At 52.3% G+C, this 12438-nt stretch overlaps 2 protein-coding genes across 13 annotated transcripts in view; one reads left to right on the top strand and one right to left on the bottom strand.

Moving 5' to 3' along the window:
* Positions 1–3448, top strand: part of SMG7 (SMG7 nonsense mediated mRNA decay factor) — a 50578-nt gene extending 47130 nt beyond the window's left edge. For all 11 annotated transcript variants that reach the window (XM_064427817.1, XM_064427823.1, XM_064427824.1 and 8 more), the window contains 3 exons: positions 476–646; positions 756–910; positions 1374–3448. In XM_064427817.1, the coding sequence (XP_064283887.1) occupies positions 476–646; positions 756–910; positions 1374–1487 (440 nt within the window). In that variant the 3' untranslated portion in view covers positions 1488–3448. The remainder of the gene's footprint in view (positions 1–475; positions 647–755; positions 911–1373) is intronic.
* Positions 3449–3546: 98 nt separating this feature from the next.
* NCF2 (neutrophil cytosolic factor 2) lies at positions 3547–11902 on the bottom strand. 2 transcript variants are annotated; one of them, XM_064427826.1, is made up of 15 exons: positions 11248–11902; positions 10746–10828; positions 10326–10434; positions 9988–10125; positions 9574–9681; positions 8585–8644; positions 7760–7803; positions 7429–7570; positions 7090–7152; positions 6686–6764; positions 6422–6465; positions 5772–5908; positions 5588–5699; positions 5227–5389; positions 3547–4708 (listed from the first exon to the last, which is right to left on the bottom strand). In XM_064427826.1, the coding sequence occupies exons 1-15, from the start codon at positions 11419–11421 to the stop codon at positions 4611–4613; spliced, it is 1554 nt and encodes a 517-aa protein (XP_064283896.1). In that variant the 5' UTR covers positions 11422–11902; the 3' UTR covers positions 3547–4610. The 2 variants fall into 2 exon arrangements, with proteins under 2 accessions (XP_064283896.1, XP_064283897.1); XM_064427827.1 differs by having other exon boundaries at positions 9988–10122; positions 11248–11900.
* Between the last annotated feature and the right edge of the window lie 536 nt (positions 11903–12438).

Raw genomic sequence — 12438 nt, 5'->3', positions numbered from 1 at the left:
TCATGCTCTCTCTCCTCTTTTGCTCACTATTGGGTTCTGGTCTGAATTGTTTTAAGACGCACATAAGTGTAAAATATTCTCAGACCTGGGAGTTGAAGTTGTAAACTTGCAAACTACTCAAGGTATAATCTAATTTTTCTATTGTTTGTCAAGCTTGGAGACAGTTACTCTTTTAGTTTGAGACAAGTTCTTCAAGAGACACGGGGGAAACTGGCTTTGCCTAGCCAGCCCTCATGAGGTGTCCTGGGTTTTGTTTTTCTTGTAAGTGTTAAACACAGTCATTCTGTTCTTGTAAATTTTTCACTCAGAATTTAGGAATTTACATTACACTCCTGTAATGGAGGGAATAAAACTGACCTTCAGCATTGTAGCAAACTGGGTGATGGCAGAATTTGCAGCAGCACTAAGAAATTCAAAACTGGGAGGCTCCTGCTGTCTCTGCTGACCTTTTTTCTTCTTCCATTGTAATCCCTAGATCATTCAACACCAGCCAGCCAGTCTCCTCACTCCTCCAACCCCAGCAGCTTGCCAAGCTCCCCTCCAACCCATAACCACAATTCTGTTCCTTTCTCCAACTTTGGACCCATTGGGACTCCAGACAACAGAGACCGGAGAGTTGCAGACCGCTGGAAAACAGATAAGCCAGGCAAGTGCTGGGTTCCAGGTTGGCATGGAGCTAGACACCATCATCTGATGATGCTTGTTTTGCACTGGTTTTGCCATCTCACTTTGAACTTTTCTTTCTGCCATTTTAGCAATGGGAGGGTTTGGTCTGGACTATCTCCCAACAACATCATCATCCTCTTCGGAGAGCAGCTGGCACCAGTCCAGTGCTCCCAGTGGTACCTGGGCAGTGCAAGGCCCTCCTGCCATGGAGGACTCCTCAGCTGTGCTTATGGAGAGCCTGAAGGTGGGTTTGGCTGGGGCTGTGCTCAGGGGTGGGTCTGCAGGCTGGATGATCAAGTGATGGGCATTAGCCTGTTGGAAGTGTCAGAGTTCAGTGCCAGAAGCCCAGAATTGGAAGCCCAGAGTTTTTCCTGCAGATTCACTTACACGAGGCAGCGTGGGAGGTGTCACCAATGCAGGAAGATGTCACAAATTTACAGTTCTTGCTGGTTTTGAGATTTTGTGGAACAAGCCCAGGCTGGCAGAACAGGAAAAAATTCTAACATTAGCTTTGACTAGTCTAAAATTAGTAATAGTTAATATGGGATGAATTTTTATGGTAATGAGGGTTCTGGAGGAGGATAAAGTTCTTCCAGGGAGCCTCTTTTTAGAAGGTCTTCTTTGAACCTGGTTAACTTTCGTGATAAGCCAGGTATGAGTGATATAGAGGGAGCACACACAACATGGTGTTGGCTGTTTGTTTTTAGTCCATCTGGTCCAGTTCCATGATGCACCCCGGCCCCTCGGCCCTGGAGCAGCTGTTGATGCAGCAGAAGCAGAAGCAGCAGCGCGGACAAGGTGCCATGAATCCGCCACACTGAGACTGAGGAGGCAACCCTTGCAACGACGGCTCCATAAACCATGGCATGTTGGGTCTGTGGGACTGGCACACACAGTCCTGTGCAGGTGGCAGCCCTCTCTTCTGTTCCTTGCTGTCAAGAGGGCGTAAGTGCTCCACCAACCCACTGAGTGTGCACAAAACGTCTGCAGTGCAAGCAAACAACATCAGGAACTCTCCCATCCCCCGGGCCCTTCGGAGGAGAGAGGAACTGCTGTTTGGCTCACTCAGTAACCCAATATCACCGCCTCTCACCTTCTCCATTGTGCATGTCCCCAGCCACATGGGAAGTAAAAGCTGAGAGCAAAGGGCAGATGGGAGAAGCCAGTGAGAACTTCTCAATCCTTTTCCTCTCTTTGGGGAGATACAATAGGAATCCATTAATGATTGCTTCGCTGACTGAGAATGTAGTTGAAATTACTCCTAAACATCTTTATTACTATCTCAGTAGTAAGATCACACTGAATTCTGTACACAGACGTGCTTCATAGTCAGTGTGTAGCAATGAAAGCCCCAGTTGCTGCTCCAGTCACAGTGGGTGGTGATGAGGTGGGGCTCTGTATCCCGGACTAGCAAAGGAGTTTCATGAAAGAGAGTCTGGCACTTGGCACTGCTTCACCCGAAGGCTTTGGGTGGGTTAGAGACTCCAGCATGAAATGTCCTTCTCTCAGTAGGTGTTTGAGCTATGAGGGGTGACATGGGGCCTCGCAGCACTTTGCTGATGAGCAAGTTAACTGCTATGGGGTTTTAAATTAATGTGTGATTCCTGTACATTTTACTGTAGCATAGTGGCTAGCCCCACAAAGGACAGGCTAGTCTGTGCATTCACAGCCTGACTCATTTTAATAGGTAGGTAGAAAGCTTTCAGTGGGGTTTTTTTTTTGTTTTGTTTCGGTTTGGTTTTGTTTTTTCTCTTTCCATCCTCCCATCTTCGCTGAACGCTCGTAGTTTCATTACCATGGCAGAAAATAATCAGGGGTCCAGCAGGGCTGGGTGAATCCGACAGCCAGCCCAGACAGCGTGGGGCATCCGCGCGCCCGGAGAGGCACAGGTCAGCTCTGCAGAAACCTGTCCCAGCTGCAGCCCCAGGCTTTCAGTGCCAGAAACAAATCCAAGGCACCCATGGACACACGGAAACAGCACAGTGCTGTTCGTAGATGAAAAGGTGCAGAAGGGAAAAGGAAAAAAACGTTTTATTTGCTATTTATTAGGGGGAAGGAAGACTGGAAGTTTTGTTAAAGAAAAGGACAGCGTTTTTGTTAGATTTCCCAGGGAAGTTACAGAAACAGACTCAATGTCCATTTGCTGTTTTTAGCAGTAGGGGTTTGTGTGATGATTCAGGATCTCTGGGCTAGAATTCAGCTGCAGAACAAAGCACATGCAGGAGCCGAAGTGATGCTGGAGTCTGGGCAGCCCCAGAGAACACAAAAAGGGAAGGCGGAGGAGACCCAATACCCTCGGGGGTGCGAGAAGCTCCCTACGAGCTCCACCTGAGCAACATCACTGTTCCGTGTTGCATTTCAAAGCTGTATTTCCTTTAACAAGTCCAAAAAGTGAAGTTCCCACCTGGTGGTAACCCGGCCCACCCTGTGTGTCCCCTCCAGCCCTCCCCTCCAGCTGTGTGTCCAAGCTGTGTGCCCAGGCAGCTGCGGCGTTGCCGTGTCCGCGCCGTCACTGACTCTTGCACCCCAGACGAGCTAACCAGGAGCACCATCTCACTCCCGGCCAGGGCCCGCTGCACCCTGCCACTTGTGCATGAGCACCCGGCCTCGGGGCTGCGTCCGACCCCGCCTGCCCTCCAGCACCTGGAGGAGCAGGGCAAGGGGCCCCCAACAGAAACTGGTTTGTGTTGTAAGCTTTTTTTGTGTTTTCTGTCTGTCTGTGCAAGAACTGCAGCTGCCGAAATCAGCTTTGCCTTTAATTAAACCATGTTCTCTCCATCCAGGTCTGTGTGTAGCGTTTATTTCCTGTGTGACTTGGCGTCAGGCCTTTAAAAATGCATTACGTTTCTGCAGAAGCCAGAAGAATGTTTGAAGTTGATTTTTTTTTAAATTTGAAACAGACCTAAATGAATCACGGCGATTCTGGCTTGGGCTTGGTACAGATAATTTGGTTGTGGTTTTGTGCTGCCTGTGTAGTGTGTTTTACACGCTGAACTAAATATGTGGGATGGGAGCAGCTTGCAAAGCTCCTCCCTAGTTGCAGACTCATCCTGGTGCAGCGTGTGCAGATGGAGGGCACAGATCCTTCTGCCAATGACTTGCCTCAGAACAGTGTTCACTGTTTCCATGCTTCCAGGTATATGACAGGAAACTCCAGAGGTGTTCTGATTTTGAAATCAGAACACAGGTTTCTGGTTTTGAAATTACAGGTGTTTATTGTCTCCAGAATAAGTTCCTTTAAAAAGAAATGTGATATATAGGCGAATGGGGCAGTGAGGTTTTCTGAACTTGTGTGATGGAATCCAGAGTGTGGAAGCCCCTGCCCCCTCAGCACCTTTGGAGTAAAGCTCTGGGATTCCAGGCTCTGTCTTTCAAAGTTACTGTATCTTCCGACTGATCAGGAAAAACTCTGATGCGTGGGTCCCAGTGCTGAAGATGATGTGTCTGCTTTTATTGGTGAGAATTTTAAAGTCCCTGTACATTTGAATTGTGAGTTGGAGCAGGGTGAGGCTATGTGGTGTCTTCTGAGTTCTTGGGGTTGGCACTAATGTTTAAGGAAGCAAGTGCTTTCCTGGTCTGTGCTCCTGAACTTGCTTCCCCTTGGGGATCTCCTGGCAGGGCTGTCAGTGCAGGTTGCACCACCCTCTTGTGGGTATTCCCAGCTTCTGGCATGTCTGTGTAAAAGCTTTTTTAAGGATGGGGGAACATGGCCAGTCTCTTGGCAAGCACAGGATTTAGGGATGAATGTATCCCTCACAGGAATTAACAACTTCTTAACAAGTTCCTTTTTAAGACAGCAATGCAAAAGGTAAGAGAAAATAGAAAGCTTTTAATACAAGTAGCAATAACATTTAAAGTTCATTTTCAGATGCAGGGATTAATATGCAAACTGCATAATGGCAACAGTTGAATTCTTAATTTCTCTCCACAACTTCAGGCTGAGATCACTTCTCTGGGTGTTCAGTGTTGGGCTGTTGAACAAATGCAGATGGGAAGATACCAGTCCTCCCCTTGCACTGGCCTTCGAACCAGTCTTCATTCACTGGAAGGGAAATTGGCACACTTCTTATGACCCTGGGAATGTGCAGGAGCATAATGTGCTGCAGACAGGCTAAGATCATGTTTTATGGTGTTTCTGCTGATAAAACTTGGAGCTGTGCGAGACCCAGCAGGGAGTGGAATGTGGAGGAAAGGGAGGAATGAGGAAGAGAGTAAAGTGGTCAGGTAAGAAGGAATATCACATGGGGTGGGAAATTGGATCAAAATAGAGACCAGGGGCTTGGAAACTGCCTTGAGTGGAAACAGTTGGCTTAAATACACTTTCACACGAGTGAAAACACTTGGCTTAAATACAGCCCAAGTGTAACTCCTGTCTTAGATGTCTGGGGGGGCTGTGGTGGAAACAGGAATGATGAAAATATGCTGGAAGAAGTGTAACAGGGATGTGTGGATGGGAATCCCAAGGCAGAGATGAAGGGGCTCTGCTGCTGCCACACCACCTTCCCTCTCACCAGAGCTGGGGGTCCCTCCCCTCTCCTGTCCCAGGAGGAGCACAATTACCTTTGGATAAAACAAGGATCGTGTCTCCTGCCTGAAACTCCAGGTCTTCAGGCTGGGTGGCTTCATAACTGTACTGAGCTACAACATGGTTTGGCCCCGTCTCCCCAGGTGCTGTCTCCTGCAGTGACTCCTCTGGTTTGCTGTCTGGTACAAACCCCTCTCCCTAGGCAGGAGACAAGCTGGTGAGGACACGGCCTCTCTGTAGCAGGGCAAGAGAGATGAGCTCTGCTTCTCTCCACTCCCTCTTTGCTCCTCTGCCTTTCATGAGGTTGCTGGCTTCTGTTGAAAGCCACAAACCTGTTCTTGTGGCAAGGAAAAGAAAGGCAGGAGGGAAGGCCTGCCCCCTGTAGCTGTCACTGACCTCTGTGCCATTGCACCAGACTGTCAGGCAGTTGTCCTTGCTCTGGCTCCAGGCTGCCTCCACATTCTCTGCACTCAGAATCACCAGCTCCTGGCCCTCCACAGGCTTGTACCTGGCGTGCAGGGGGTGCAGGTGAGGAGTGCTGGCACACAGCCCAGGCTCACTGGGGCTGGCAGTGCCTCACCTCAGCTCCGTGTGCTCGGGCTGCAGCTCCAGCTTCCTGCAAACCAGCTCCAGGAGCTCCCTGTGGGGGAGGCCTCGATCCACTCTCAGGGCCACTGTGAATTTGTAATGCACCTTGAGGACAGTTGGTTCAGCCTCCTGCAGGCAGGAAATGGGATGTCACCTTGTGTGGCTCGGCAAGCACAGGGATGTGGAAACTAAACTGTGGTTGCCTGAATTAGATTGTGCCTCCCAAGCTGTGCTGGACATCGGCTGGTTGGCAGAGCCAGGCTCGCCCCAGGAGAGAGCTCAGTAATTGATTAAGGACATGGCACCAAATAGTGGCTTTGGGGTGATCAAATCAGAGCTGTGTCCACCCTCCAAGCCCCTCTTTTTTTTTTTCCTTAGTTGAAATTGCTGTATTTTCCCATCTCTTCCCAGTTTCCCAGTGTGACCTTCTGATGTACTGACCCTACCCAGGAGCATGTGCATTCCAGTCAAGCTCTCTCCTATTTCTCCCTTCTCATGTGCCTCAGGTTGACTTAAGATGAGTCATCCAGTGGTCCCCTCGCCTGGGGCCTGGAGGAGAACTCCCAAAAAGCAGCCCTAAATCTGGTAAATGCAGGTTTGTATCAGCAGCAGGACCCTGGGTCTGTGCTCGCAGGACCTCACCTTTGCCGTGTCTCTGGGCTGCACCACAGTAGCAGGAACGTAGTCTGGGGAGGAGAAAAAGGTGGCTCAGGAGGTGGGATGGGATAAACATTGTCCAAACACACAGCCAGACCTCCTGCAGCCCATCACGATCTCCAGCAACACCAACCAGCCCTGGAGCCAGCAGGAATGCGATGGAGATGAGGCCTAGCCCTGCTCTCAGAGGGGAGGAGGTGGCACCTCAGCCTGCTGGGGCTGATGTCACCCTGTGCTCCCCACACTGACCTGGCGCCAGCCGCCGCGGCTTCTCCGGCACGGTGGAGGTGGGTGGCTCGGAGATCTCCACTTCCACAGGGATGTCTTCCTTTGGCACGGGAAGAAAATAGTGCTGTCAATCCCACCCTCCCCTCCAACCTGCTTTTCCCAAAGTCTGGAGTCTTGAACAGGGGAGGGATGACCTAGCTCTATCCATTATCTCCCCAGCACTGCCAACCACTGCTAGGGTGCCACCAACACAGATTCAGCAGAGCTCTGAGCTCATGATAAGGGGACCATAAGCCAGAAGAACCAACCCAAGCATCATGAGGGGGAGGGAGTCACATATATGGGTCCTACTGGGAGGCAGGTGTTGGGTGAATATTTTGAGATCTGCCCTCCCCAGGACACCGTTTCCTTCTGGGCCACCTCACCTGGATATGCAGCTTATTCTGGAGCTCCACGGGCTCGAGGAAGTTGCAGGGGACAATCCCTTTCTGCAGGGGAAGGAGAGATGAGTAGTGATTGCTTGGCAAGAAGGCAGCCCACTGCTGCAGGACACAACTGGATGTGTCCTCACCCTGCCCTGCAACCAGGAGGGTTCCTAGGCTCGAAGTTCAGTTTCTGCAGGTTGGGTGGATTTCACTGAACCCTGTGGCCTAAGCCAGGGTGAACATAAAATACCTCAGTCAGAAATTTACTTAATTACTGTTGGCAGGCTCTCAACCATAATCTGCTGTCTGCCCCTCCTGTCCAGCACACTCCTGGTGTACCTTTCCATTGAACATCACTGTAGCCCAGTTGTCCTTCTCTTTCTTCAGGACAAAGACAATGTTTCCTGGCAGGACCTGCAGCTCCTCAGCGGTCTCGGGAATGAACTCGTACATGACACGGTGTGGCTGCCCGCTGAGGGCCCTGGGTGAGGGAGCAGTGGACAGGTCAGGAATGCTGGTGATGCTGTTTCACATCTTGGGGAGAATCCAGACCATGTTTCCACATCCCCCTTCCCCCTGAGTTCTGGGTGCCAGCTGGATGCTCAGCTGTGTGAGTGCAGGATGGGGTTGTGCCTGGCTGCATGGGTTATCCATCTTTCATCCAGCTTACCTGAGGATTTCTGGGGTCTTGGGCCTGGGTGGAGGACCAGAGGCCTGCCAACAGGAAGACAAAAAGGAAAATACCAGTAACCCAGAGGATGTTGTTTGCTTTGCAGCAATGTCCTGCAGCCTTTTACCATGCCCTCCCCCCAGCACTGTTCCTTCCTCCACATGCAGGTCTCTTAAGTGCCATGAGGAATACCACTGGCTTTGTTCCTTCTAAGGAACAGTTTCCACATTCTTCAACATACAGTTGGTTTTCAGAGGTACAATCCTCTTTTCACTCCTGATTTTCGTTTCAGTTCACAGAGGATTGAAATTGTCAACGCTGCCTGCACTGAGAAGGTTGCCATTTATCTTGTGCAGTGGTGCTGTGCTGTGTGTCCCCATATCCACCCAAAAACCTCCTGGAAAAACTCTTGCCATGTTTAGGAATGGGAAGATGCCATTACATCATCTGGAAATGGCATGGGATATGCAAAGGAGTTGTGGGATGAGCAGGAGGGTGCAAATCGAGATCAAAACTGCCATTGTTTGTTTCCCCTCTTGGGCTTAGGCAGAGGATCCCCAGTGAATCCTTTGGGGAGGGTCAGAGATGTGCAGAGAGCCCATTACTGCCCTGTGCAGGGAACCAGCTTAACCTCAGCCACAGCTGTGGGTGGGTTTGGGATGAGCTTCCCCGAGGTGGAGGGAGCAGCTGATCCATGGAAGCAGTGCCTGCCTCCTCCCCACGGCAGAGTTCAGGGTGGTGAGGGTGCTGCTTGCTCCTCACTGTGAGTGACAGCCACCCCATGGCACCCTGCCCTGAGCCTGCTGTTCACTGACAGAGTCTCACCTGTGGCTGTAGGGGAGCGAATCCTGAGAAGTCATCCTTGTCCACCACAGAGGCCACCACCTAGAGCCAGAGACAAATAGTGACTTGGTGCCCACAGACCCCTCTCAGACCTCTGATGCCCACCCTCCTCCTTTGGCCAGGCCAAGCTGCTCAGGATGCTTTAAGCTCAGGAGAGGCTATGATTTTAGGCTAAGCATCTTGAGCTAAAGGCTGTGCCTCTGGTTCCAAAGCTTCCCTCTCAGCTGTGGTAAGTTTTCTGCTCTTAGCCTTGCTGTTTCTGTGGTTTGAGGCATTAAAACCTAAAAGTTTCCCATTCTGTTTTAATCACAAATGTTGAAGAGAGCCAAAGTGTCCAGCTCAAGCCCATACCTCCTACAGGTGACCTTAAATGTAATTTAGAAAGTTGGTACATATTTTTGTGCATGTTTCTGGCACTCAAGGAGCTGCCTGGCTCTTGGCTGTCCCAAGTTCCTGGTTCCTTTTCTGGACTAGTGCTGCCTCCCAGGGCCTGAACCCAGAGGTAGTATCCCAGTGACTGGATTTTGCACTCTCACAGGAGGAAAGCTTGCTTGCTTGTCTGAGCTGAAAAGCCCTTTTCAAACAGAGTGGTGGAAGGACTGGAGGTTGGTTGTGGGTGTCAAATGTTAAACAGCTCTGTTCCCCCACCCCTGAAAATGCCTTGGCTTGAGTTGAAGCTCCAGTGGGATCTTCCAGCTCATTTCTGACTATCCCTCATGTCTCACTAAAGAGACAAACTAGAAATAGGCCATGCTCAGCAGGAACGTGCTTTCAGCTCTTGTATTCTTTCAGTCTCCCTGTGTGCCATCCCTCTCTCTGTGTCTGGAGGATCCCTGAGGCAGAGCCCAGCTCCCTGGCTCTGGCTGCCTACTAGGCAGCAGACAGCAGCTCAGAGGGATGATGAGAAGGCAGTCAACAGCTCTTCCCAGCCCACAGGCTTGGCCTGAATAAATAGTATAGATCTTTCTTACCATTGCCTTTCCCAGGTAGTCCTTCTTCTCCAGCTGAGCCACTTGCTTTTCATTTGGCCTGAACAGTTTCCCTGCAGGAATGGCCACCAGCTCACAGAGCTTCTGCTTCTACAGCACAGATAAGTCATGGAGACTTTGGAGGTGAGAGCAGGGACTGATGAATGTCCCTTCTGCTCTGGGCTTGGGGGCTGCTCCAGACCACCACCACGACAGCCCAATCCCACCCTGGGTATGCTCCATGGGATCCCACCTTCCCATCCCTGCCTCCCCAGTGACCCAAAGCTCTTCCCACAGACTTGTGTCCCTCTCCAATATCCATGGCTACAGCATTTTAATCCTGCCAAAAGGTGGATGTGCTGTCAGTGGGATTTGCCTCCCTCTCCCTGTGGGGCTGTGAGACCTGCTCCTCCATACCAGGATGGCTTCCATTGCCCTGTCTATCTTGTTGTGCTGGGGCTCACTCTTCATGCTCATGGCCAGGGTCAGGTGCTCCTCAGCCTTCTCCCAGTTCTCTGTTGTGGCATACACCAGTGCAATGTTGTAGAGAATCTGCTGGAGGGATGGGAGTAAGGGAAAGAGCTCTTAGAGCAGCCAGAGCTGCCAGGAAAGGACAGGACAGCAGGGCACTGCACCCGCTTGCTTGGTTTGTGCAAGGTACAAAAGAGGCTGGCTGTCTCCTCTTTGGGTTTCTCATGCTGGAGAGTGCTGAGAACAGACCTTTGGGCTCAAAGAGGTGCCCAGGCATGTCTCACCTCGCAGGCAAAGAGGCAGTAGCGTAGCCCCAGGATCTTGTAGTCGATGAGCTGGTTGCCTCGCAGCTGGGCCAGCGCCTCTTTGAAATCCTCAATGGCCTTTCCGTGGCTGGGGAGCAGAGGATGAAGGTGTCACCAGCTTGTGGTGGAACCTGCCTGCCTCTCAGCCTGTACTCAGACTTGGTGAGTTCAGGGTCTCCCCTCTATCCTTGCAGTGTTTCAGACACCCCAGGGGAGGAGAGAGGTTTTGAGGCTCATGTTAATCCCAGGACTGCAGTGCTGAAGAGCAGGAGCCTGTTTGACCTCGACAAGTTTCAGTCTGGGCTCTGGGGCGCCAACCTGCCTGGGGCCTGCCATCCTCAGGTGAAGGCTGGCATCTCTGTCAGTGGCAAAAAGGAAACTTGAAACCCTTCCACTCACTTCTGCCTCCGGTAAAACACGGTCCCCCGCTGGAAATAAGCCACAGCCAGGTGCTTGTCGCAGCCGATGCTCCGGGTGAACGCCTGCAGAGGTAGGAGTGGGGCAAAGGGGGGGTAAAAAGGGGACACCCAAAATAACTGAGGGCATAGAGCAGTTGTGCCTATCCTGCCTTAGCTGAGCAGCCCAAGCTGGGCTCTGTGGGCTGTGTCTCCCTGCAGCACTGGGTGGGGGAGAGCCTGGACCAGGCTCCTGGGGTTTTTCTGAGCTGGAGCCACCTGCCAGCATGGTCACCTCCTGGAGAGGGGAGAGTGAGCAGCGAGCCCTGTACCGCTGCTGTGCCTCACCCCTGATTCACTGCAGAGCTGGTGTGGCAGCCTAGGGCTGTCCCCGTCCTCACAGCTTTAAAATCCATCCTTTAGACCGTGATCCTGCCAATTCCTTCCTTGCCCACCAGGTCCATGTATCAGGGAGAGGATGAGCGGCCCCGGGGGCTGTACCTTACCTGCTCCGCCTCCGCCAGCTCCCCCAGGACGAGCTGGATGCAGCCGATGTTAAAGCAGATTTTGGCAGGGGGGTTCTGCACGGCCGTGAAGGCACCCAGGGCAGCGCCCCACTCCTTCCTGTCCGCAGCGCACACCCCTGCTTGCCACAGCCGGATCGTCTCCAGCAGGGACATGGCGGCAGCGGGATGCGGGATCCCGGCGGCGTGGCTCCCGCCCCTGTCCCTGTCCTTCCTTGTGGCGCAGCTCCCTGCTCGCTCCCGCTGCACTTCTGCCTTCCCCGCCCTGTCTCGGCCCTGGCAGGAAGTGGCCCGGGATGGGGAAGTGGGGCACAGGCTGCCCTGACACAGCGCTCCTCTCGGGCAGCCCCTCCTCGCCTACAGCTACTCAAAGATCTCCCGGGGTTTGCATTAAAAGCCCTGGAATTGTCAGCTGGGTGGTTCATCAGGTCAAGTTTGAGGGTGCAGAATCCCAGGCTGGGCGCTGGGCTGCTGCTGCTGGGCTGAGCCCTTGGCGCCCTGCGAAGCTCAGCCTCATCATTGCCAAGGGCTCCTGCAGACAATTCCCGGCAGGAACAACCGGGCTGCGGCTCCCCTAAGTGGGGAGATGAGGAAGAGCCCAAGGCACCGCCTGGGAAAACCCTGCTCCTTCCCGACCCACGGTGTTGTCCCTGTGTGAGTTCCACTGCTGCCCATGGAGGCTCCTGGGGCAGTGGCCGTGTCCCTAGGGATCAGCCATCATCACTTCTGTCCAGGTGTCTTAGGGCCAAGGAAGCACAACTGGCTCCGGAGCACTGCTGGGAGCACAGGTCCAAGATGAGCATGGGGCATGTGGTGACAGCAGGATTCTGACCTGCTGCTGACTCCTGCTGCTGACTCACAGGTTTGGAGCACATGGTTTTGAAGCATTTTTGGAAGTACTTTGCCTCTGCCCCATCTACCAGCAATGTGATGTATATTTTGTAAGAGCTTAAAATATGTCAGCAAGAGTCAGCCCTTGTGCCTTTACCGAAACTTCCCTAGCAAATTACATAACTCCAGCAGTGGGAGGGAGGCTGGGGAGGTGACTTCTGAGTACTGCTGATGGAGAAACCTGAGCCCCTGAGCAGCAAAAACTGGGGTTTTAATCCAAAGTAGGACCAAACAGAACTCTGAGCCTGGGGCTCTCTGGTTCTCCAGCTGTGTGTGTGCCCT

This window comes from Passer domesticus, chromosome 7, assembly GCF_036417665.1.
Source record: "Passer domesticus isolate bPasDom1 chromosome 7, bPasDom1.hap1, whole genome shotgun sequence".
In the NCBI taxonomy this organism is placed as follows: domain Eukaryota; kingdom Metazoa; phylum Chordata; class Aves; order Passeriformes; family Passeridae; genus Passer; species Passer domesticus.
Note: the sequence above shows the minus strand (reverse complement) of the source record. Positions and strands in the feature narration are given on the sequence as shown.

What these genes read in the sequence shown, in the direction of transcription:
- NCF2 (XM_064427826.1), bottom strand. Translation starts at nt 11,421, where the DNA reads ATGTCCCTGCTGGAGACGATCCGGCTGTGGCAAGCAGGGGTGTGCGCT. An exon ending in AAGACCCCAGAAATCCTCAG is followed by an intron (nt 7,571 to 7,759) that starts GTAAGCTGGATG and finishes TCCCTCACCCAG; the next exon opens with GGCCCTCAGCGGGCAGCCAC. An exon ending in GCCGCGGCGGCTGGCGCCAG is followed by an intron (nt 6,466 to 6,685) that starts GTCAGTGTGGGG and finishes TCTCCTCCCCAG; the next exon opens with ACTACGTTCCTGCTACTGTG.